Source organism: Lethenteron reissneri, chromosome 41 (assembly GCF_015708825.2).
Source record: "Lethenteron reissneri isolate LAM-NWPU_2019-01 chromosome 41, ASM1570882v1, whole genome shotgun sequence".
NCBI classification, from domain to species: Eukaryota; Metazoa; Chordata; class Hyperoartia; order Petromyzontiformes; family Petromyzontidae; genus Lethenteron; species Lethenteron reissneri.
The window spans coordinates 9,326,589-9,350,970 of NC_083819.1; the positions used below are offsets into that span (position 1 = coordinate 9,326,589).

At 50.2% G+C, this 24,382-nt stretch overlaps 3 protein-coding genes across 8 annotated transcripts in view; 2 read left to right on the plus strand and 1 right to left on the minus strand.

Moving 5' to 3' along the window:
• LOC133352669 (tau-tubulin kinase 1-like) overlaps nt 1-10,932 on the plus strand; it is a 46,307-nt gene extending 35,375 nt beyond the window's left edge. For 2 of the 4 annotated variants that reach the window (XM_061568450.1, XM_061568452.1), the window contains exons 18-19: nt 376-597; nt 10,786-10,932. In XM_061568450.1, the coding sequence (XP_061424434.1) occupies nt 376-597; nt 10,786-10,918 (355 nt within the window). In that variant the 3' untranslated portion in view covers nt 10,919-10,932. Of the gene's footprint in view, nt 1-375 lie in introns of all 4 variants that reach the window. The other 2 variants (XR_009756285.1, XM_061568451.1) reach the window with 2 other exon arrangements.
• A 110-nt stretch (nt 10,933-11,042) lies between these two features.
• On the minus strand, nt 11,043-19,310 carry FCF1 (FCF1 rRNA-processing protein). The gene is made up of 8 exons (XM_061568508.1): nt 19,207-19,310; nt 18,431-18,498; nt 17,253-17,327; nt 16,965-17,113; nt 16,289-16,361; nt 14,446-14,533; nt 12,522-12,616; nt 11,043-11,589 (listed from the first exon to the last, which is right to left on the minus strand). The coding sequence occupies exons 1-8, from the start codon at nt 19,207-19,209 to the stop codon at nt 11,541-11,543; spliced, it is 600 nt and encodes a 199-aa protein (XP_061424492.1). The 5' UTR covers nt 19,210-19,310; the 3' UTR covers nt 11,043-11,540.
• Nucleotides 19,311-20,258: 948 nt separating this feature from the next.
• AREL1 (apoptosis resistant E3 ubiquitin protein ligase 1) overlaps nt 20,259-24,382 on the plus strand; it is a 44,061-nt gene continuing 39,937 nt past the window's right edge. For all 3 annotated transcript variants that reach the window (XM_061568461.1, XM_061568462.1, XM_061568464.1), the window contains exon 1: nt 20,259-20,502. Coding sequence is in view for 1 of the 3 variants with exons in the window: in XM_061568464.1 (XP_061424448.1) it covers nt 20,486-20,502 (17 nt within the window). In the remaining 2 variants the exon portion in view is untranslated. The remainder of the gene's footprint in view (nt 20,503-24,382) is intronic.

The following is a 24,382-nucleotide window of genomic DNA, read 5'->3' on the forward strand; positions in this document are numbered from 1 at the left end:
TGAATATTATTCAACATTGCTTTGCCAGGCACACCGAGAAGAAGTTTGCAGAGCCCCAATGTGGTTTCAGGTTTGCACGGATGTTACAATCTCTGTCGGTCTGCTACAGCAGAGGTATAGGGAATTGTGTGGAATTGTCCTTAGTGCACTGCACCACGGTCCCAAAGACACGATTCCCGATTTCAGCCAACGTCGGTGACGAACACCTTAACCAGTGTGGAGTCTCCCCTGGATCGACTCGGCCTTTAATGAGCACGTTAAAGGCCACCTGCACCCTTGCGTGCCTTGCCGACAATAACAGGTGCTCGCCAACAGCACTTCCCCCCCCAAGAATCGGTTATATCTTTGCCTTTGTCGTGTGCGCGCGCAACACAGGCTGCGCCGCTACAAGCTGCCGCCCTCCAGGCTGGACTCGCGTCACCACGCGGAGCCGCACTCCGACTCCCTCGCGCCCGGCCGCCCCTCCCGCTCGCCATCACACGGCGCCCTCTCCTCCTCGTCGCCTCCCTCCTCCTCCCGCCCGGCCAGGGCCCCAACGTCCTCGGCAGCACCGACCCACCGCCGCCGCCGCAACAACAACCACCGCCACGCAGCGAGGTACCGGCACGGCCTCCCAGGCCCGGCCTGGCTCCTCCTCCAACGTATCCGGATCCGCTCGCAGAACCTCCGCACGGGCCGGCGTGTCCTCTAAAGCAAGCGCTGCTACCGCCACTTCTGCCGGCACCGCCGGGCGGTTTGGCTCGGCCGGTCAGCCGCTCGTCGCCGGCGGAGCAATCGTCGGGCAGAGGGCGGCGACGGCCGCTGTAAGGGACGGGAGGCCCAAGCGCAGCAGCAAGCTGAGCAGATAGCCCGGCGACCTGGCGCCCGTAAGCTCCGCTTGCCTCGCGAGAACTGCTAGCTTCCAAGGTCACGTGTGCGTACGCGTGGGTCTTGAGTGTGTCTTGTGAGCGTGTCTGTGTCTGTGTGTGCGTGCGAGTGAGGAGCTACTGCGTAGCGGTTTGCGCAGTGCGCTTCAATCCCAGCGACTTAAGTTCACTTCCAAGTTGTGATGCACAACATCTGCCCTGGGCCTCTCCTAGGCTAATTCAACCAGAAGAAAGCATTTGCACGCAGTGAAAACCTGATGTAAGGTTTGACAATTTGCGCAGCATTGTGGGAAAGGGGAGGAGTGTTGAGAGGTCGGCATTGCTTGATGCCGATGTTTGGGTTTAGAAACGGACTTCGTTCACTGTAATTTACGCTGCAGATGTGATGAGCGTTGGATCGCCAGTACGCGCGTGTGTGTATATAGGCGTGCGGTAGCGCTGAGCGATACCTGCGGTTGTCGGAGACGACGCCCACGACACCGGAACTGACGACGCTCGTCGTTGATGCGGTGTCGGGAGAGCACCGTTGGCGTGACCGCGAAACCGAACGACGACCGGTCAAGTTGCGCTGCAGAGCGCTCCACTCGCCATCGCATGGTTCAAGAGCTCAACTCCCAGTCGCCGGTCATATTGTGTTCCACCATCGTTGTTATCACTTCAACGTTGATAAAATGAGCGCCGCTCGCTTGAGCAGGGAATTATTGTTGAATTACCATGGTATTGCTGAGGAAAAGTCATTTTATTGATATTGCGCAAACATTTTTTTTAAGCGTGTGTGTACAATGGCCCAGTATTTTTGTGCTTGGCAATTCTCAGATGTTGCTTGCTAAGCGATACCCAAGATGGCCTTCGGTACGTGTGCGTATCGCAGTGTCCCTCATGTTCCGGCATTGTGGTTGCCTGTATCGCTCGGCACTACTTAACGTGATGGCGCACACACACATGCATGAGTGTACGCGTGAAGACACGTGCCCATTTGCACGCACGGACACATGCAGGGTTGCAAGTCGGCTGGCATGTGTGCATGTACACAGTACGCATAAGTAGCACCTACACACAATTCGCAGGCAGTTTGCAGGACACCGTAACCTCTCTGTGGCCACTCGGATCGCGATTCGCAGCCCATTGTTGAGTGCGTCACCCCATGCACCGCGCGTGTGCGCAGATAGCGACGCACGTACGTCTGCATCCCAGAGGTAGGCCTCACATCCGCACGCATCACGGCAGTATGGTGACCGTGCGCCTAACGCCCTCCCGTATTTACGTGTCGGTAATTTTCGTTGCAGCAAATCTGCACGTTTGTACTCTTCCGCAATTCGTTGACATTGTAATCGCAAGGCTGAGAAGCCAAAGTTGGGATGAACTGAGACGCGGTTCTGTGAATTTCACAGCGCCTTTAGCCCCTGTTGTAGGTAATGTGCAGAATGAGAGTGCATTGCTGATGTTCCAAATTGGCGCCGCGGTGGTGAGATGTTAACTACCTCGCCTGGTATACAGGAGGTCATGGATTCGATCCCGACTGATGCCTGTATATTTGGTGGTTGCATGTCTCTCTCCCCATGGTCGCGTGGATATTTCTTTGGGCTTCCCTTCCACATTTATAAACATACGTTGTTTGCTGCTGTAAATTTGCACGCGATAAGCCACTTAGTTGAGCTGTCATGTGTGGCTCGGTCACTTCTAAAAAAAGAGTTGTATAGCTCAGTGGGCCTTACCTGTTGTAGAGCTTAAGCAAACTTATAAAAGCCACGAGCGCATGCTTTGTTTAGGTCGGCCACGCGGTGAGGCAGCTTTGAGTTGAGTGAATTTGCGTTCCGACGTTAAAATCGCTCTCGTGGTTTTTTTGGGCGCCCGAGTGGTTGCCCGTGAAGACGTTTACGTTGACTGACATCGACGCACATTGAAGCGACAAAATGGCATTACGAATATTTCACCAGGGTCTGCATTGGCATCGGTGTACAAGCACAAACTACCGAAAACTCACCAAATTTTGCCGTTAACACTTTCTTAGAAAACGTCAAAGAGTGGTCATTGTGCACGGCTATGGCGTTCCTCTGTGCGTTGTCTGTTTCAAGGCGGTGATAACAATTGCGGTTTCGTGTTTTATGATTGTCCAGCGCATTTAATTTGTCGCTCATCTCTCCATTGGCAGCTCTGGGTCAGCGGTTTGTAAATTCCACTTTCCCATGGCGGAAGCGGTTTCTCCAGCACAACTGCCCCATTGATGTCTCGCAAAGCGAACACTTCTTTTATTCCACCACGGAGGATATGGCAATCGTGGGGCTGAATCTCGCTACCCTCGACATGGGATTTTAATTCACAACAATTCCATCGCGCGTCCATTACGTGCACCTGCATGCACGCGGCTAACGTTTTAAATGTTTTAGAAAACAAGACATGACAATCATTCCCCGATTTGCTAGCGAATTAAAAAAAACGGCGGGCTGGCGTTGACCGCGTACGATAAAAACACACGACATTGCCCCCGCGAGTGGCCAGCCCCGGAGTTACAGCATCGGAGCTGTTTCAGCAGCAGCAGCTGTTGTTATTGATTGAAGGAAGAGAGCTGCTTGAGTTAAATGATCCGGACAGGACAAAAAATGAGTCATCTTTGTGATTTTTGTCGTAAGCACTTTGATGACGAAGGTTTCGAAGGAGTCGAGCAAACACATCTTTACCGTTGTGGTGCATTCTGGAGTAGGTGAGATGCTACGAATGGTCCTGCCACGTGTACACGAGACGCAGGATGATGGAGCGACGGTGAGGTTGTGGTGAAATGAGTAGCATTGGCCGTAGCGTACAAATGTGAAATGAAACTCGATCACGGATGATTCACGTGGGGCAGAAGCCGTGTCATTCCATGTGGCAGAGGCCTTGTATTTGAAGGATATCTGAGTCAAGTTATTTTGGGGATGAGGCATAGAATTGCTGAGTCGTGTCTCTGGATATCCGGCCTTGCCTCTGGAACTAAATCAATGCTAGAAACTAATTTTCATGTTCATCTGGGTACCAGTTCTTCAGCTGAGATGAAATTTCCAGTGAACCCTCGAGTCATTTGACACATGGCTAAGAACCATGAGGCTGGGAAGGTCGAGGAAGAGTTTATAGGGTGAGTGTTTGGAGGGTGACTTTTCAATAGTAAACAATCCCTGATTACATATTATTCAAGCGCATATAATTAATATAACAATCCCACATTTTTCGCTCGAAATGAAACAATATTTTATTGCCGATGTAATATTTGCTAAGTTAATTTAACATCACAAATTGCAACCCCTCCCAGGCTGTGAGCCGTGATTTGTGTGTTCTCCGCTGCTTTCCTCGCATGAACCCAAGTTGCCGACACGGTCGTTTCCCAACTTTAATCGAGTTGGAATCACTTGGGAATTTTTTTTCTTAATGGAAGCAAATCACAAATGCTAAATATCAGTATTCTGATTACATCTGAGGGTGACATAATGGCCAGGGCATTGCTCCATAACCTTCATTCACGTGACCTCTGCTCGTCCGCACGGTAGGGAGCAGCACTTGTTGCACCCGGCTTGACACATGAGAGTAATGTTCACTGCACGACGGTAAAACAAATCACTTCAATTCTGAGCTGATAATTTAGCCAAATCAAGTGCCGTACCAAATTTTGTGCCGTCATTTGTTCCGTCATTTTTGACCGGGCTGAGACCATTGACCCCGCTATACCTGATAATCCGCTTTCATCGCGGGCGACTTCTCAGCAACCATGTTTCGTAAATTACAACTCGATAGCCATCGATTCTGCCAACCGTTGTGCCGAGTGCCGCGGCGTGCGTTCTCATGTTGCGGCAGATTTTGGTAAAAAAAAATCGCCAGAGATGAATTGTCGCCATGGAGGCATCGTAATCGCCGAACTAATGTAACCACGTAGAGCGCTGCGATGCGCCTTGGGGTTGAGAAAGACGTTCGTTGCTCGGCACGACGTCCGACGTTTCCTCTCTGCACGCCGACAGCTTCTTCAGGAAGTGAATTGTACAAGAAAATGCATCGGAGAACGACACCACGAAAACCTGCGCAGCGGTAGAACCCACTCTACCGTGACCACTTGTGGTCGTCTCCGACGTCACGTAGTCTGCGTGGATGCCGTAGAAGGCCCCAAAGCGTCGCCCCTCGGTCGCTGTCGTCTTCTCTTGAGCCAGCTCAGCCAGGTGCCCGAGGAGGAGATTTGCAGCCAAGTGGGGTTTAGGTTTTATTAAGGCAACGTTTACATTTTTTTTGCCACCCTTTTTCGTTTTTTTTTTTATTATTAAACGTTTAGTGCAAATGCAACCGGTTTGAAGAAGTTGTGAATATTTAAGAGGTCAGAGTCACGGAGTTAATTTTTTTCATATGGTGGTCACTGACACGCTCCGGTTCGGATAAAATTGTGGAGCTTGGTGGTGACCACCCAGATGAAAGCCAGATTTAACCCAATTACTAACATCTGGTCTTACCAGGTTAGAACTTGGGCCTGCACGGGTTCCTTTTACAAGTTCAACCTGGTCACGATGGCCATACAAGCGGTGATGCTTAATAGTTTTAAACACCCAAGTACAGCTGCTTGGATGAGTGAATGCTGCAGTTGTGGAAACCTTAGCTGATAAACTCACTGCTGTGAGTTAAAGGTAGCTGCTAATTTGTGTAACAAATAAAAACCTCTCGCACGAGCAAGGTCATGGGCCCCTGCGCACACGAGACGATGCAGAACGGCTTTAGCGAAATCGTTCACAACAACATTTTTTGGGACGATGCAATTCGTGGTGGGGCGGTCGGGTTAGAGCGTGCGACGGTGGAGAAGTGCTTTTCATCGCTCCAGTTCGACAGTGCAATGGCGGGAGGGGTTGAGTGAAGCCGCCGGGGGTTTGTTTTGTGAGATTGGTGGGGCCGTGTGCTGCTTGATGTCCTCTCGCGAGTCAAGGGCTGTCGGTGGCGCGGAGTTAAGAGTTTCTGTTGTCGAAGTTTAAACTCGTTGGTGTTGAATGTTCATTTGCTTTCCGTCCAGGGAAGCCTGCAATTGTGTATACTTTATTTACAGCATTTATTTACCTTCCCTCGTGTACATAATGTGTATACGTTAATTTATTACGTTGATTTTTATGTGTATATATATATTGCACGTCGGTAAGTGACCAGTGCTCTGCTCGCTAAGCACGCGTCCGTCAACCTCCCGGGCAGAAGAGGGCAACGCCGTTCCGCCACTCCGCTCGCCCCACGCTTCGCTGTCGTGAACCAGCGCCCGCTAACTCGGCTGGTGCCTGTGCTAAGAGGCGCTCGGTTCGCATTCCGGAGGGTCGCAAGTTCAAATCCCGTTCTGGAGTCGACACGGGCAGAAGGTCAGCAACCAAAATAACAAGGATAGCCATTTTTTTCAGATTCGGTAACAATATATATATTTGAAGAGCCGTAGTGCCACGTGAATTCGAGGCGGTGGCGCTTAATAAATCACGTCATGAAGTCGCACTTTGAGAGCCGCCTGCAGCTCCAGAGCCACGGGTTGCCAAGCCCTGCTCTTGGGTGTCAGAAATTGAGTACTGCTTTGAGTGAAGTCAGCATTGGGCTTGCTATGGATAAACTGGTCCTCATCATGGGAATGTGGAATTTTCAGCACTGCTTAGGGTTGCCAAAGGAGACAAGCTCTTACTTCAGCAGAGAGCCTCTGAATCTATAGAACAGGAACACGCCCATCGAGACCCATCATTACATTTGGACCCTTATTTAACCGAACATTAGGCAACCCAGAATCGGTGGAGGAAATTCTGCATTCCCATGGCAGGGACAGTCCTCTGTGGGAAGTTAACAAGTCGTTGTCCTCTGCAAAGTGGTGTGACTTTATCAACCCCGGTGGGATGATGGGCCGAGTCATTCCCCAATTGAGATGTTTAACTCGCGACCCGAGTCGTCGCGACCTGAGTGTCCGTGTGCTGTGGTCACTCGTAACGCCGCATGCTCGTGCACGGCTGTGGCGGCAGTTGGAGCTGTTGACCCCGTGCCAGCTGGCTGGGTGAGCACACGGACCACGGGGTCAGCCAGCCACTTGGTTTAACGTGACCACAGACCAGCAGACGTGGAAGGACAAGTTTAAACTCGACCACGGAGGTTTTCGCAGCCAATGTAATTATTTCTAGATTTGAAGCTTTCGTGACTGCAAGGATTGATATTCTTAGGTTGTTTCGGTAAAGTCACGTAGGTAAAAAATTTAAATTAATAAAAGTGAAATAAAAATAATTTTAATTTTTAAAATAAAATAAAATCACGTCGTGATTTTTTATTTTACTTTTATTAATTTAAATTTTTACCTACGTGACTTTACCGACAAAACCTAAGAAAAATGTAATTATTCACGAGTGATTTTTGGGTTATGCCGAGTAATAATTGTTGACCCCCCCCCCCTCCCCGCATATCCAATTAGCACGGTTGGCTATGTTCGGTGCGAATAATGATCTAGCCAGATTTGTGTTGTCAAGACCCTCCACCACCCGAGGTGGCATTTCAACCAGAGTCTCATGACACGTTTCTTTTTTTGTCGGAGCGTCGGCAAGGTGGCGAGCTTCTCTTTCTTTTTGTAGAGCCGAGCGCGTGAACGATTGCCCTCTGGTGCTGGGTGGAGGTTGGCCTTGCGGGAAGTGACTCAGTGAGAGAAGGGTGCCCCGGTTCCGTGGGGGTTTTGCCCTCCGGGTCCTTTCCCCTGATGAGGCGACGCGATGACCCAGCCGCGACTGCACGAGCTGCGGGAGGGGGGCGACTGTTGCTGCTCTCGCGAATGACATCGCGAGAGCACCGACGGCAAGGTCGTTGTTTGACGAAATAGAGGGGGGGAAATTACAATTGAACTCTGGACGTTGAGGCAAAACTGTACCGTGCAGAAGGTGGGTGGTGATCCAATTCAAGAATCTATTGTTTTGTTTGTGTTGTTTGTTCTGTCCGGACTGTGTCGTTTGCTCCGAGAGCCTCAGAGCAAGCGCGCATGACTTCCATATAATTTGCACATATCACGAATAATCGACTCTCAACGTGCGGATAATCCGTGCGCGCGCGAGTGTCGTGAGCGTAGCCAACCGGGTTTGGTCGACGTCTCGTTGCGTGCAGTCGCACTGCGCGCTCCGCGATGCGACGTGCGGGATGACTGACCCTTCGTCGCTCGAGAGAGAGAGAGAGATACAGCGTTGCCCCCCCCTGCTTTGTTGAGCGTGCGGCGAGGGGTGTTTGTGCACAGGACCGCGCGAGTGCCTGGCTGTGTGCTGCTGCAATTCGCGACTGTGCCCCGATTCAGCCGCTGCTCTGAGCCATTCTAATGTCTGTTGCCTTGCCTTCCAACGTGGCCACACACACACAGGCAGCCACATGCGCACGTGCACTCAGACACATGCCTGCGTACACGAAAGACAAACATCCCCCCGGATAGACTTTAACAGACTGCTGGGGAAAGTGCTGTTAGTGAGCACCTACGAAGGCTGGGGAAGATGGGCAGCACCACGCCCGGCCGCCTTTGTCTTCCCAGTGGCGATGTTTACACACCGCAGCAGGTACTTGTTTAAGGCTGAGTCGACCTAGGAGAGGCCCAGGACCGGTTCAGATAATCGTCGCTGACCATTAGCAGAAGCGCGTCACGAACACACAAGACACACACACACAAGACACACACACACAAGACACACACACACACAAGACACACACACACACACAAGACACACACACACACACAAGACACACACACACAAGACACACACACACACAAGACACACACACAAGACACACACACACAAGACACACACACAGACACAAGACACACACACACACAAGACACACACACACAAGACACACACACAAGACACACACACACAAGACACACACACACAAGACACACACACACAAGACACACACACACAAGACACACACACAAGACACACACACACAAGACACACACACACGACACACACACAAGACACAAGACACACAAGACACACACACACACACAAGACACACACACACACAAGACACACACACAAGACACACACACACACAAGACACACAAGACACACACACACACAAGACACACACACAAGACACACACACACAATGCATTTCTCACTTGTATCGTGTAATTCCATACGTGGTGGTTTAATTGGAACAAAATCTGATTGCTTGATTACTCGTCTGATTACTTTATTTTGTACTGGAGAAATCAATGTTTGAAAACGCACAGGCCAACAAAAATGTATAACTTAAATGGACTGGCTTTGCCTAGCTCGTAACGCCACTCCTGTATATAACTGCATTAAAGTACACGTCTTAACAACGCCCTAGCTAGCTGGCCTATGGAAACCCCCCTAATCTCTCAACACACATGGTTCGACTTCAACAGGCTCCATGAAGTAGGCTGGCGTGGCTGGCTTGCGATGCTGTGAAACGGATTTAAACTCCAAGCCTATGACACTTTACCTGGCCGACCCGCACACCTTTATATTAACGCTGTTGCTGCGGCCTTCTTTAAAATATGGGCCACTTGCAGAGAAGTCCACATGGCTTGCCGAACTTGTAATGGTACCTACGGACTGTTCTAAGGTTCAGCTGTAAATGCAATACATTAGAAACCCGTGTACGCACAGTTGCCGCTAAAGGGACTGCCTTGCCTATGAAACACTCCAATACACCAACAACTGCTTTAAATTATGCCTGTACTGTATATACACAAGTCGTCGTGTTGGGCTGGCTTGCCTCGCTTGTAATGTATGTCGCTTTGAAGTGCTTTACGACTGCGACCTTTACGACCTTTTTGAGACGTTTGTACGAGTTGGGTTTCGTTTTGCCGGCAAGGATTCAACGTTTGGCAAACCTGCTTGCCGAAAGACTGACCTGTGCCCCGACTTGTATCTCTCTCTCTCTTCCGCTTGGTACCCGTGTATAATCTATGTTTGAAGTTTTCGTGACTACAGGGATCCATACTCGTTGGTTCTTTCGGTAAAGTCACGTCGGTAGAAAATAAATCAAGAAACAATTGCTGTGGTTGTCCCACCTGATTACGGACGCTTGTGTTGCACCCGAAACGTCGTGATTTAATTTCTACCTACGTGACAATACCGAAAGAACCAAAGAGTACCCGTGTATAGACGCATTTAAGATTATAAACAAAAACTAAAAAGCTGCGAACACACCTCCTAGGCAACGTACCGTAGTTGTTAACATGAGTCTTATAACAGTTGGGAGTGAATTATTTTAATTGTAAAAGAGTGGACCTTTATCTCTCCCCCGCTGCTTCCATCAATGAAGTCTCTTTGCCATGTGTCAACGCGCAGAGTTCCTCGATTTAGTTTTTTATTTTTGTACACTGTGCGCGCGTTCGTGGGACCTGTAACTTAATTTATTTTATTCCGGCGCTTATTGTAAACACTTGAAGCATTGCAAAAAGGGCATCGGTCGGGAACCATTCCCATTGCGTTCTGCTGCTGGAGCAACCAACATTCCCTTTCGAGGAGATCCGTGTAGCAATCTCGCCACCTCGCGCCCCCATCGAAGCCACCTTGGCCGCGCCTCAACCCGGCAGGAACTGCTTGCGAGCTCCATGCGAGCGAATGGCGTTCTAGTTCAGCGTTCTTCATTGCAAAGCCCCCGGTGGTCTTTCGTGCCGTGAAATCCCCAATGGTTTCAAATGTGTGGCAGCCCTCACACTGATGATGCCTTATTGGCAAATGTACCACCCCCCCTCTGAAAATGTGAAGAACACTGCTTTAACAGATCTCTCTTGGTGAATGCTGGTCACTGCAAATAGATCTCTGTGAAGGAGAATTACCATCGCTGCAACAGGCATCTGTTGAGAGTGATGAGCCAAGCACTTGTGTAAATACTTGTGGGGCTTTTGGACCCCCCCCCCATGTCAATGCATGTGCCTCCCCCCCCCCCCCCCATCCGTCAGTGGCACAGGAAGACTCGAGGTTTGTGTTTCAAGCATCGAGATCTCATCACAGACCACGACTGTTCACGTCTCAAACTCTCTGCCTTGTGCATCCCCAACCGCACCGCAGATGGTTGTCTTCGCAGGTTGGTGACGTATTTCGTCAACCGGCCGTCTGTTACTTTTTAAGTTAACGCTGTGTACAATTTTAAGTGTTAATTTAAGTTCGTTCATTTTTATTTTTTTAAAGTTCAATAAAGTCAGAGCATGGAAGGAAATTGTGGGCTGAAGTTTGTTTTATTCCACAGGCATTTATATATACAGTTATACAATGATGAAACCTAATATCCTCAGACATGAAAATCAACCTCTTGATGATGCAGGTTATACGATTCGGGTGTTTGCCAAATATGGAACGGTGAGCAGAATGCAAGGACACTAGGGGGAGCCAGGTCTGGTGAGTGTTGTATGGCTGTTTAGATTTCTCTGTTTTTACTCTCTCCAAATGTCTCTGGATTTTTCAAGATGTGCATCCATGTTTCAGTATTTTCTGGAAAAACAACAGTTGATTCACCACTAGGAAAAGAAATTTGCTCGACCCTATACAATAAAATACTTTCAACTGAACAATCACCCTTCGTCATTCTTAGCACAACTCCTATGCCAGGTCATGCACGGACTTTATAGATCCAGTTATACTCAGGGTACACCGGGACAGGGTAAGATTGGTTTGAATCCGCGACGCGAGAGGAAGAGAGCGGAAAGGGCACAGCATCTCAGAACCTGGGTGCTCCGAAATCATCTGGCATGCGCTCGATGTTGTACCTGGGCAGAGGTGGGGGAGGGACGGGGAGGGTGAGGGAGTGGATAATGAGCATCAAGGCTTGCACGGGCAAACCATTCAGCAGCTTCCTGTGTGCAAAGTCAACGGCAACACAGCAACTTGCTCGCTGTCCCAGCTTCTCGAATGTCACTTCCGCTCACCCGGAGCCATGTGCAGGTGCGGTGACGCTAAAAGGTGACCCTAAAAGGGGGGGTTACGCGTGACCTGCAGAGTGTGCACAGGGCCCATCAAGCTGGGTGGTGACCAGTGTGGCAGCGTCGCCACTGCCCAGAGGTCAGAACGGCACCACGTTTCGGTGAGTGTCCATGTGTAGTGGTGTGTGCACGCGTGTGTCAAATAAACAAAACCTTTTTGTTATTTTACCAAGTCAGGCTCTGAGCTATACAGCTCTTTCAGAAATTACCTGGCCACAAATTATAGCTAAAACAGTGCCTGATGTAGAAATGTACAGCGGCCAAATTCTCTAAACGCATGTTTCTAAATGTGTGTGTGTGTATAAGTGTTGGCGGGCAGTTTGTGGACAATGTAGTAGATTAAAGCATGCATATGGTGTCTGTAGTGTGACATGGCATGGTGCAAAGTGTGGTGGGTGCACGGTGGTGTGTTGAATAGTGGGGGTGTATGGTGATTGGTGTAGAATAGTGTGTGTGTACACATGTATCATGGGGGGTTGTGTGTGTGCGTGTAGTGGTGGCACAGTAGGGGGCACAGGTGGTGCATCAGCCAGTCATCTCAGTCGACCCGTAGCACCTGCTGGGTCTGCCCCGTGATCTCCTTCCAGGGGGCGTTCGACACTTCACGTGGCCTCAAGGTGCACATGGCCTGGCACAAGCGTCGTGGTGATGTCACCGCCACTTAGTGGCGAATGGCGGTTGTTGTTGTTGTGGTGCACACTGTGTGCGCCGTCACTCACCGGTGGTTGGAGATGTACATGATGGGGACTCCAGGGACTTTGCGGATTCGCCTCTTCAGTTCACGGTCGACTGTTGCCACGATGTAGCACTTGTGCTGCAGAGAGACAGAGACACGTGCAGACACAAACCCCTCACATTCGTATCCAGCAGCACCGCCACCACCACGCAGTGGAGCAAAGAATCTGCATAACCATCGCATCGCTATCACAACTCCAGCATCTACAATCAGGCACGCTGGATCGTGCAGATCTGTGAAACTCCCAAGCCTGCTGGGCTGCAAGCTGGCCAATAGGTGGCAGTACAGCAAATGGAATGTTGATTTTGGGGAAAGGAGGATAGAGGTTTTTTTTACACGCTTTTTTATTTAACTTATACTCTGTTGTTGTATCCTCAAAAAATCTTGTAACTCAATTTTTACCCACTTCCCAATGTGCTATCGACTGCAAACTTGGTATACGTATGTCATACTGATGACAAGACTATATTCTATCATAAAAACATTTTAAAACATTGTTTTACACGCTTTTGATAAACTCACTCTGTCTGTTGTCGTATCCTCAACTCTGTCTGTTATATCCTCAAATCTTGTACCTCAATTTTAACCCACTTCCCAATGTCGTATCGACTGCAAACTTGGTATACGTATGTCATACTGGTGACAATACTATATTCTATCATTAAAAATAAAAAATATATTTTTTTTAAACAATCTTTTTTATGTTATGTTTCGGCTTGGGTCTAATTGTCCACATTGGCTGTAAATCACCACGGCCCCTTGCGTTGTGGCAAGTCTGCCATTACTCATACGGTACATTTCATTAAAGCGTGTTTAAAAAAAGTATTTTTAAATATTACTTATTTATTTGGGTTAGATCGTGTAAATATATAAATGTGTTGTTAAAACCCGCCACCACCCGAAACGGCCAACTCGTATGGGTTGTCACGTAAAAAAAAAATCGAAGGAACCAGACAAAAGAGTTAAGTCCGAACAGAAAATGAATAGCTTAACGACATCAGAGATTGGTGCCAGAAAGATGTGGCACTGCGTGAGCACATTCACACAAGACAGATGAAAGTGTTTACAAATAACGAAATGTGCAGTGGACACCTACGGGCAAGCTGCCCATGGACCGTGATGATGAGATACTCATTTGGAAGAGCAGAGAAAGTTATCTTGCCTGGACTGGGGCAGGTGGCAGTCGACAGCACAGATGTACTCCTGATCCTTATGCACCCCTAAATACCTCTGATGATGCTCTTTGCACTCTCATGTCCCCTATGAACCCTTTTACTGGTAGGAACCTCCTGGTTACACCAGCCCACAGGGGATTATTGTGTCCATCCGTCCATCGTGCATCCAAAAATGTGAGGGGTGGAGAGGGGAGGGTGGGGAGGGGCCGGGTGGGGAGGGGCCAGGTGGGGAGGGTGGGGAGGGGCTGGGTGGGGAGGGGCTGGGTGGGGAGGGTGGGGAGGGGCTGGGTGGGGAGGGTGGGGCTGGGTGGGGCTGGGTGGGGGGTGGGAAGGGTGGGGCTGGGTGGGGAGGGGCTGGTCACCCCATGGTGCCCTTATAAAACTCAACGTTTAACCTACTCACGCCGGCTTGTGCCCGCCCTCACAGTCGGGCATATTTGCGGAATGCACCACGCCGCCGTTGACCCTGGCCATTGACCGAGCAACCCAACGTTCCTACCAGCTCCCTCCGCAGGAATGTGTTCAATCTCTGGGTACCTATAACCCTACTTAACCGTGTTCCCAATTAACCTGCATCCCCAATGTACCCATGTCGCCTGCGTATCCCTGTGAAAATATATACACCTTTGACCCCTATATCCTCCTGTAAAAAAACCTAGGTGACCCCTATGTATGCCCTGTGTACTCTGTGTATCCCCTTGCATGTCCACAAGCACGCACGCCCGTGTGTACCTGTGTGACTCTCTGCACGAGGCAGTCGTCTGCGTAGGTGCCCTTGTGTGAGCAGGGCAGCCGCTCGAAGCGAGGATCCTTAGCGATCCTGCACACACGCACATACACAATGATGCACGCACATGAGCACACGCACATGAGCACACGCACGAGCACATACACAATGATGCACGCACATGAGCACATACACAATGATGCACGCACACGAGCACATACACAATGATGCACGCACACGAGCACATACACAATGATGCACGCACATGAGCACACGCACATGAGCACACGCACATGAGCACACGCACATGAGCACACGCACATGAGCACATACACTGATGCACGCACATAAGCACACGCACATGAGCACACGCACGAGCACATACACAATGATGCACGCACATGAGCACACGCACATGAGCACATACACAATGATGCACGCGCATGAGCACACGCACATGAGCACACGCACATGATGCACGCACATAAGCACACGCACATGAGCACACGCACATGAGCACACACACAATGATGCACGCACATAAGCACATGCACATGAGCACGCACCGCGGACACGTATGAACCAACAACCACCGTTCACCACTAAGTAGCGGTGATGTCACCATGGCGCTGGTGTCATACTAGGTGCACTTTGAGGCCACATTAGGTGTTGAAGGCCCGCCGGGAGGAGGTCACGGAACAGACCCAGGTGATAAGCCACTTTGTTGAACCATCATTTGTGGCCAGGTCGCTTTTGAAAAATAAGCTAATACCTCTGGGCTTTATCTTGCAAGATGAAAATTGATGTTTTTTTATATTTTGAAGTGATTGGTTTACCTTTCCTATACTTTGCACTGCTATCACGTATTTGTATTGTCTGTTGTAACGTTCCTTAACCGCCTCTACTGGACATCTATGAAAAAGAGCTTTACAGCTCATCGGATTCCTCGAGTATAAATATTCTGATTCTGAGTAACCACACACTGATGCATGTGCACTCATGCAGAGGCACCGTGCACATGTACAGCTATGCCACGCACGTGCACGCACACAGGAATCAAACTCACGTCGCTGGGTTCGTTCCTCAACGCTATGCGGCCCCACCGTATTTTCCCGCATATAACCCGCGGGGTAGACCACTTTTTCCAAACAAAACAAGACCCTGCGGGGTATATGGAGGTGCGGGCTATCCCAAAAATATTTTGCACGTGTGACATGTCATAACTCGTTTATGTTTTTCTAAGGTAGGACTATCTACTCTGCAACACTTACCTTTGACTAAGGCACTGCTGAATAAACCACTCACACTAAAATTGCACATGTTATCACGTTTTAAATTATTCGAATTGATTGTACAATGAAACGACAATGTTTGAAGTGGGCGCACTTTGTTTACCGGCGAGAGGTGGGGGGTTGGGGGGGGAGGCAACGGTGTTACCGTAGTGCCGCTATTGTATGCGCAGTGCGCAATCTACAAGTGCTAAAACTGACTTACTTATCTACCAGTTATGTGTTACTTAATGGATATTTACCTTTACTTATTTACTGTTTTAAGTTCACTCGTTTCCGGTTAGTTTGTTTTCTTTGTGCACGTTATGATTTTAATGTTAACAATTGATAGTGAAATGTATTACAAATGTAAACTTCGTATTAATATGATGGAATTAAGCTGCAGTAACGACGTTAAAGATATTTATGCATGCGGGGTATGTGGAGGTGCAGGCTATCTGAAATTAGTTTTACGCAATTTTTGTGGGGGATATGCGTCTGTGGGTTATATGCGTCTACGGGCTATTTGCAGGAAAATACGGTAACGTTTTGAGGTGTGCGAGTCGGGAGCTTGGCCCACCTGAGCGCCACTCTGTATTTGAGTCCCAGCATCTCCAGCTCGGCCATGACGCAGTCGGTGATGCAAGGAACACCTGCCAAGTCCAAGCAAAATGCACACGTGTCAAACCACATGCACCAGCACTGAACACACAGCTCCCAATTAGCCCAATAAAACTCTCCAAGCGAGACAAAGATCCCCCCCATATGGCCTGAACATACTGTTAGGGCAAGTGCTGTTCGCAAGCACCTATGAAGGTTGGCATGGCATACTCGGGAGTGGGTGGCCAGCACCACGCCACCGGCCGCCTTTGTCTCCCAAGTGGTGATGTTTATACACTGCACCAGGTACCAATTTGAAGCCAAGTCAACCTATGGGAGGCCCAGGACCGGTTTAGATAATCATTACTGGTGTTGGTCTTGAGCGGGAATCCAACTCAGGTTGCTGGGTTCATAGCACAGCATGCTAAACATGACACTTGTGCGGATTTACACACACACTCAACCTGTGGAGGTCCAGGACTGGTTCAGATGTCACTTTCCACTGATATAAACCGTGACCAGAAATCAAAACGCAGGTCGTCGGAAATTGTAGCGCAGTGCCAAAACCATTACACCACCACAACCACTAAACACACAAACCGCGTGCGCACAAACTCGCACACAAGACACCCACACGCAAACACAAGGTGTCGTACACTTGGCGTAGAGGCAGTCCATCATTGACTGCATGACGTCGAGCTTGGCTTTGATGGAGAAGTTGATGAAGTTGGTGTCGACGAGTACATAGTAGGGGGGACCCAGCTGGGTGTTGTACTGGAAGAACAGACACGACGGGTACTGGGGCCTGCAGTCCAGACCCAGGGGGGACACGGCGCGAGACAATTTCCAATATCACGGTCGGCCCCAAGGACAGTAAATACAACTTCATAATCTCCTCGCGTCCAGCGGCTCGCAGGGTGAACGGGGGACAAAGGTCGACTCACGCGTCCACCTCCTTAATGGCATTCAGGTCCTTCTTCTTTTTCATCTCCTTCGGCTTCACCCGGTCCTTGGCTTTCCTGCAGAAAAGTGACAAAAACAACGTCATGGGACCTCTCTTGCCAGTATCACAATATAAGAAAAGGGTTTACCCTTTCTGGCAATAAAACAAGGCGTTAAAACACAAAATAGATACATTTGGCAAGAAATCATGTTATTCCATTAACCACGCATGGTAGTTGTGGTGGATATGCAAACAAAACATGCTCTGGTAGTATATGATGATGCATTGTCTTTGAAACTGATTGGGCCACACCAGAGACTGCTTTCTTCGTCTCAAACGGTGTTAGACCAGTGCATGGTCTTTGTGCTGTTTGCCTTTTGGCGTCCTCTAGGCTAACACTTTGAGACTAGGCTCTAAAGAAAGCTGTCTCTGGTGTGGACAATGCATACACTATCAGAGCATGTATTTTTGTTTGCATGTTTACCACAAGTATATGTGGTTAATGCAGCCATGACTCCTTGCAAAAGGTTTCAATTTGGTGTTTTAACATCTTAACACCTCCTGTTTTATTATTGCCGGAAAGGGTAAAAACTATTCTTGACCAGCGTGCACATAAAGACCACGGTCTCCCGTGTCGCCTACGTGGACTGTTGGCCCGAGTTTAAGCTTTACATGCGATTTAAATGTAATTTAATGAGTAATATGTAAACTACACGGTGTAGTTAATTGGTAATTTTACTCTAAATGACGTGACTTTGGTAATAGGTTATTAGCATCTACTGTATTTTGCCGATATCTTAAAAGATTTTGTATTATACCAGGTAAGGCCCACTGAGCTATGTAGCTCTTTCAGAAGCGGTCTGGCCACCATAGTGGGTTATCACGTGGAAATGTATTGCAGCCAAATACTCGAAATGCACGTTGATTTGAAATGTGGAGGGAAAACCCGGAGGACCTGGAGAAAAAATACACGCGACCACGGACAGAGATACACGCAAACTCCAAATATACAGGAGAGGGTCGGGATCGAACCCACGACCTCCTTGCATACAAGGCGAGGGAGATAACATCTCGCCACGTCTAACAGAGTTTTCATCGAGAAGAGGTTCAGCAAGGCGAACGATGCAGCATGGCTACTGCGCGAAGCTCGACGTCGCGGTGTTTGCTTGAACCACGTACAGGCGCTCGTCCCGCAGGTTGATCATGCGCTTCATCGTCGCGAACTTCTTGGTCTTCTTAGCCTTGCCCTGGGAACGGTGACAGACAACAGCAGCGGGTGACCAACGCTACGCCAAACGCGGGGAATGACAAGCGTCACCCTGAACTCGCTCTCTCACACCGCGTCGGCGTCTACCCCCCCCCCCCCTCCACACACCAGAGGTCGCAAACGGGTTTTGATTCCTTACCCGTACCCGGCCACACCAGGGTCGCAAATGGGTACGGGTAGCCGGGTATCGGGTAGGGTAGCCGGGTATCGGGTAGGGTAGCCGGGTATCGGGTAGGGTAGCCGGGTATCGGGTAGGATACGGGTATCAGGTACCCGGTTGCGACCTTTACCTCCACCCCCCCCCCACACTCTCGAAACGAGCCAAGGGGTGGGGGCGAGTCCGTGGCCACATTACGATGGAAGCCGCTTATTGCTTCCCACAATTGCTCAATTAAAATCGCGAGATATTTCGAGATGACAGCTTGGCGAGGCCCTTCATCCATCAGTGGATTGAGCAAGGCTAAATGACACACAATAATCGGTGCTCTCAAATCATTCACCACCGCAGCGGTTCAATGCGCCGCGCAGTGAACCAGGCCGCGGCCACGACCAGCGGCGAACGAGATCTGAAGCGGTCCCCCGCCCTGCCCTGCCGATGACCGGCGTGGTGAAGTATGTCCGAACAAAACGGTGACGCGGCGTTCATTGAGCAGCGAGTAAAGAAAGCGGTGCGCGCGGAGTGGGTCACCATTCTCCCCGCTGGCGACGATGTCCACGTGCGGTCTCCTCCACCTTCCCAGAGAGCCTCTGCCGCGACCTTTAACCCTCCACTTCCGGCTACTGCACTTCCGGCTACAGCGGGAAGGGGGTGGGGCACAGGTCACGTGGGGCGCGGGAGTTTACCGCCACCGATTCTGGAAGGCGTCTTCCGGAAGAGGAATTCTCGTTCGTTTGGTCTCATTCCTAACTCAGAAGATATCTTCCGGAAGACTAATTCTTGTTCAGTTGGTCGCATTCCTAACTCAGAAGATAACTTCCGGAAGACGAAATATAGTTCAGTTGGTTGTATTCCTAATTCAGAAGATTACTTCCGGCAGATTAATTCTCGTTCAGTTCTTCACATTCCTAACTCAGAAGTTATCTTCCGGAAGAGGAATTGCTGTGGAGTTTGTCACGTGATGTCAATAACCGATTGACCTTCGACCCGCGTGGGCGTGTCCCTCAATGACCAACCACGCGAGAGCCCGTTGCCGACGCGCGACGCTACTGACCAATCAGAGGCACCCCATGTGCGCCCCCCCCCACTACTCCCCCCCACCACTCCCCCCCCACCACCACCTCCACCCACCACGACCCCCTCCCTCCACCTCTACCCCCCCACCCACCACGACCCCCCCACCACCCCCTCCACCACCCCCCACCTCCACCACCCCCCCAGCTCCACCCCCACCTCCACCCCCCACCACCACTCCCCCATCACCCCCCCACCACCCCCATCCATCCCCCCACCACCCCACCACCACCACCCCCCCATCACCCCCCCACCCACCCCCACCACCACCTCCCCCCCCACCCCCACCACCACCTCCCCCCACCCACCCCCACCACCACCTCCCCCCACCCACCCCCACCACCACCTCCCCCCACCCACCCCCACCACCACCTCCCCCCACCCACCCCACCACCACCTCCCCCACCCCCCACCACCCCCCACCACCCCACCCCCACCACCCCCACCACCACCTCCCCCCACCCCCCCCCCACCACCCCCCCCCCACCACCCACCCCCCACCACGGGAGGAGTGGCCGCAGCGCCCGGGGTCCCGCGGTCTGCTCGAGTATCACGCCGCGCAGCCCTCGCCCCGGCTGCTGTGGCCCTGTCAACGCGTGCCCTGTGCTAGTAGCAGCGGTGATAGCAGCAGTAACAGCAGCAGTGGTAGCAGCAGCAGTGATAGCAGCAGTAGCAGCAGCAGCGGTACCCCGTGGGATGTCCAGCAGCTCGTGGCTCGTGGCGAGGCTGTAGGGGCATGCGAGTGCATTGGAGGTGAGCCCAGATCCACGTTTACGTGCACACGCACCCACGTGCACACACGCACACACGTGCACACACGCGCACACGCACCCACGTGCACACACGCACCCACGTGCACATACGTGCACACACGCACCCACGTGCACACGCACCCACGTGCACACACGTGCGCACACGCACCCACGCACCCACGTGCACACACGCACCCACGTGCACACACGCACCCACGTGCACACGCACCCACGCACCCACGTGCACACGCACCCACGTGCGCACACGCACCCACGTGCGCACACGCACCCACGCACCCACGTGCACACACGCACCCACGTGCACACACGCACCCACGTGCACACACGTGCGCACACGCACCCACGCACCCACGTGCACACACGCACCCACGTGCACACGCACCCACGTGCACACGCACCCACGCACCCACGTGCACACGAACCCACGTGCGCACACGCACCCACGCACCCACGTGCACACACGCACCCACGTGCACCCACGCACCCACACGCACCCACGTGCGCACGCGCACACACGTGCACACACGCACCTGCAATGCGGTGGCTGCTCTCGGCAGCAATGGGAGATGACCAGTGAAAGGCTGACGATGCTGTTGTTGTTGTTTGACGTGGGGGGGTGGTGGTGGTGGTGTGGAGGGGCTTCTCTCTGCTGTCATTCACGACCGCCACTGCTTTCAATGACCGGTCCAGGGATGAATAGTGCCCTGCGTCTGTGCGCCGGCTATTCCGTATCAGAGAGTGGGTCACTCCATGTCTTTGTGAGAGTACATTCGTCTCGGTTCACCCATGACACACACACACACAGACATCTGATCTGGCCTGACAGCGAGCCCTTGACGTCTCTCGTGGCCTCAAAGTAACGAGGATCATTCAGAACGTCAAAGTTGTCAAAAGTCGCGCGTCTTCAAGCCAGAACTAAGGGCACCTAGCCTGGCACGGGCACTCTAGGGACGTCGCTTAGTGGCGAATGTCACTTGCTAACGTTGTCGAATGTTTGTTCGTTGAACTTTGTTCGCATCGTAAGTAGCCAACCGTGCCAATCGGAGGTGTAGAGGTGTAAGGATAACAAACTATACACACAAAGTGTTTTGTGTGTGTTTACTTGAATATGACTTACGTCTCTGTGTGTATGTTGTATGTGTATGTATATTCTTAGGTTTTTTCGGTAAAGTCACGTAGGTAAAATTTTTAAATTAATAAAAGTAAAATAAAACAAAATAAAAAATCACGACGTTTCGGAGGCAACACAAGCCTCCGTCTTCAGGAGGAACCGTCACAGCCACGACAGCTGTATCAAGTAAATGAGACATCACAAGAAATACTACCCCGTATATATAATGGTTGAGGGGGGAAGGGCCAGGAACGGCACACTTTTTATTAATATGGTAAGGTGAGGCTTAAGACTAAGAATAGACTGCATAACAAAGGACTGAGCCTTTGTAATGGAGAGGTGCGGTTTGTAACTAACACCTAGCATACATAACAAAAGTGTGAAAAAAGAAAGCAAGTAAAAACTAAAACTGGTAAAACAACAAACTGGCTGTCTATCAATAACCTGTAATAGTTGTCTGTCAAATAAGATGGTCCAAATAAGTGTAGTTACATCTTTTTTGCATAGTTAATCACATCTTTCCAATGATTACTCAGTTTGTAACCCTCATCACGGTTGAAATTATGTCTGTGTTTGTATATTTGTATGGCTTCGTGTACAAACCTTTGATGGTAGCCAGGAGGTTTGCAGAGCACCTTGGTCTCGGAAAAGACAATTTCATGAGAGCCCACCGAGTTGTAGCAATGATCGGCAACAGCCGAAGATTCAGTTCTGCCGTGTTTCAGATCTGACTTGTGCTCGCGGACACGATCAGCAACAGAACGTTTCGTTTCTCCAATGTAGCAATCACCACAAATGCAACTCAATTTGTAGACTCCAGGATACTGTAAGTCAGGAACGACATCCTTCACAGATGGAATCAGATCACGGATTTTATGCACTGTACTGAATCGGACTTGGATCTTATGTTTGTTTAGAATTTTGGAGATCTTTTTGGTCACGCCTGCTATGTATGGTAACGTGATGGTTTTGGTCGGAGTTTCATGTGGCTGTTTCTGTGTGGTGGGAGAAACAGCTTGGCGGATAGTGCGGTCAGAGTATCCGTTCATCCTGAGGGCCCGATGTACATGTCTTAATTCACCGGCCAGGTGGTGTTGGTCAGAAATGCCATGGGCTCTGTGGTGTAGCGTTTTGATGAGAGAATTCTCTTGAGATGGGTGGTGGTGGGAATCCGGTTTCAAGTAGGAATCTGTGTGGGTGGCTTTCCTGTAGACAGAATGTCCCAAGGATCCGTCAGGTTTCCTCTCAAACAGAATATCCAAGAATGGTAGTTTACCGTCTTTCTCCACTTCCATGGTGAATCTGATGGATGGGTGTCTGGAATTGATGTAGTCCAAGAAGTGGTTCAATGCTGGGAGGCCATGTGGCCAGATGACGAAAGTGTCATCCACATACCTCTTCCACAGGGAAGGACGCAGGGTGGATGTCTGCATGGCGTCTGATTCAATCTTTTCCTTTTATTAATCTAAATTTTTTACCTACGTGACTTTACCGAAAAAAACCTAAGAATATGAATCCTTGCAGTCACGAAAGCTTCAAATCTAGAATGTGTGTGTATGTTGTATGTGTATGTTGTATGTGTATGTTGTATAAATGTTGTATGTGTATGTTGTATGTGTATGTTGCATGTGCATGTTGTATCTGTATGTTGTATGTGTATGTATGTGTATGTTGTATGTATGTTGCATGTGCATGTTGTATCTGAGACTGAAGTCTTTCTCGCAAGTCGCCGGGCAAATTTGGTCATGGGGTCAGTGAAGCGATGACATTCAGAGAGGAGTCGGTCAATGTGGTCAGGGACGTGGTCGTGCCGACATTCAAACAGGCAGATAGCCACGTCAATTGGTAGGCTGGCTAAATAGACTGATGGCTTTAATCTAAGTTGTCTTGTGGTTGTTGTTGTTTGACTTGCATCCCACTGGGATTTTTGTAGAGTGCGTTGGTGTACGGTGCTTTTTTCTGAAAGATTTTGCAGATTTTTTCTGTTTGCGCATAGTCACTTTAAGATGTTTTCTTGTTCTCGTTTTTGTTTTTTGGTTGTTGCGGTTGCACCCGATTCAAGAGCCGAATGGCTCACAGAGCCATACCTAATAAATGAAACTGAAAACTGAAAAATAGTTCAGCTGGATAGGCAAGTCGGGCAAGTGCTTGGTTGTCAATCCGGCAGTCACTCGGTGAACCAGAAATACAACCAGCTCGTCAACCAGATAGTCACCCACTGAGGCCACAGGCCACTTACCTCGTCACCCCCCAAAGTGGGCAGGTAGTCACCCACTTGGGTGCTGCTGCTGGTCCCACGGAGTTCAAGGTTCAAGTGAGTGCATCGTCCCCGCTAGGGGACGTTAAGCTCCATATGTGTGTGTGTAGGTCAATGTGTGTGTAGGTCAATGTGTGTGTAGGTCATTGTTTGTGTGAGTCGATATGTGTAATTCTATGTGTGTGTGTGAGTGAGTCGATTTTTGTGTGTGACTACATGTCTGTGTGCGTCTAAGTCGATGTGTTTCTATGTGTGTGGGTCGATGTCTGTGTGTAAGTCTATGTGTGTGTGCCAGTCGATTTGTGTGTGTGACTACATGTGTGTGTGTGTGTCTAAAGTCAATTTCTGTGTGTGTGAGTCTATATGTGTGTGTGTGCGTGTAAGTCGATGTGTTTCTATTTGTGTGTGTCGATGTCTGTGTGTAAGTCGGTGTGTGTGTGAGTCGATTTGTGTGTGTGACTACATGTGTGTGTGTGTGTGTCTAAAGTCGAT

Excerpts from the sequence above, each read along its gene's own strand:
- FCF1 (XM_061568508.1), bottom strand. Across the intron at positions 14,534-16,288 it reads AAATACAGAGTGGCGCTCAG|GATCGCTAAGGATCCTCGCT; the intron begins GTGGGCCAAGCT and ends GCGTGTGTGCAG. Across the intron at positions 12,617-14,445 it reads TCGTGCAGAGAGTCACACAG|CACAAGTGCTACATCGTGGC; the intron begins GTACACACGGGC and ends GTCTCTCTGCAG.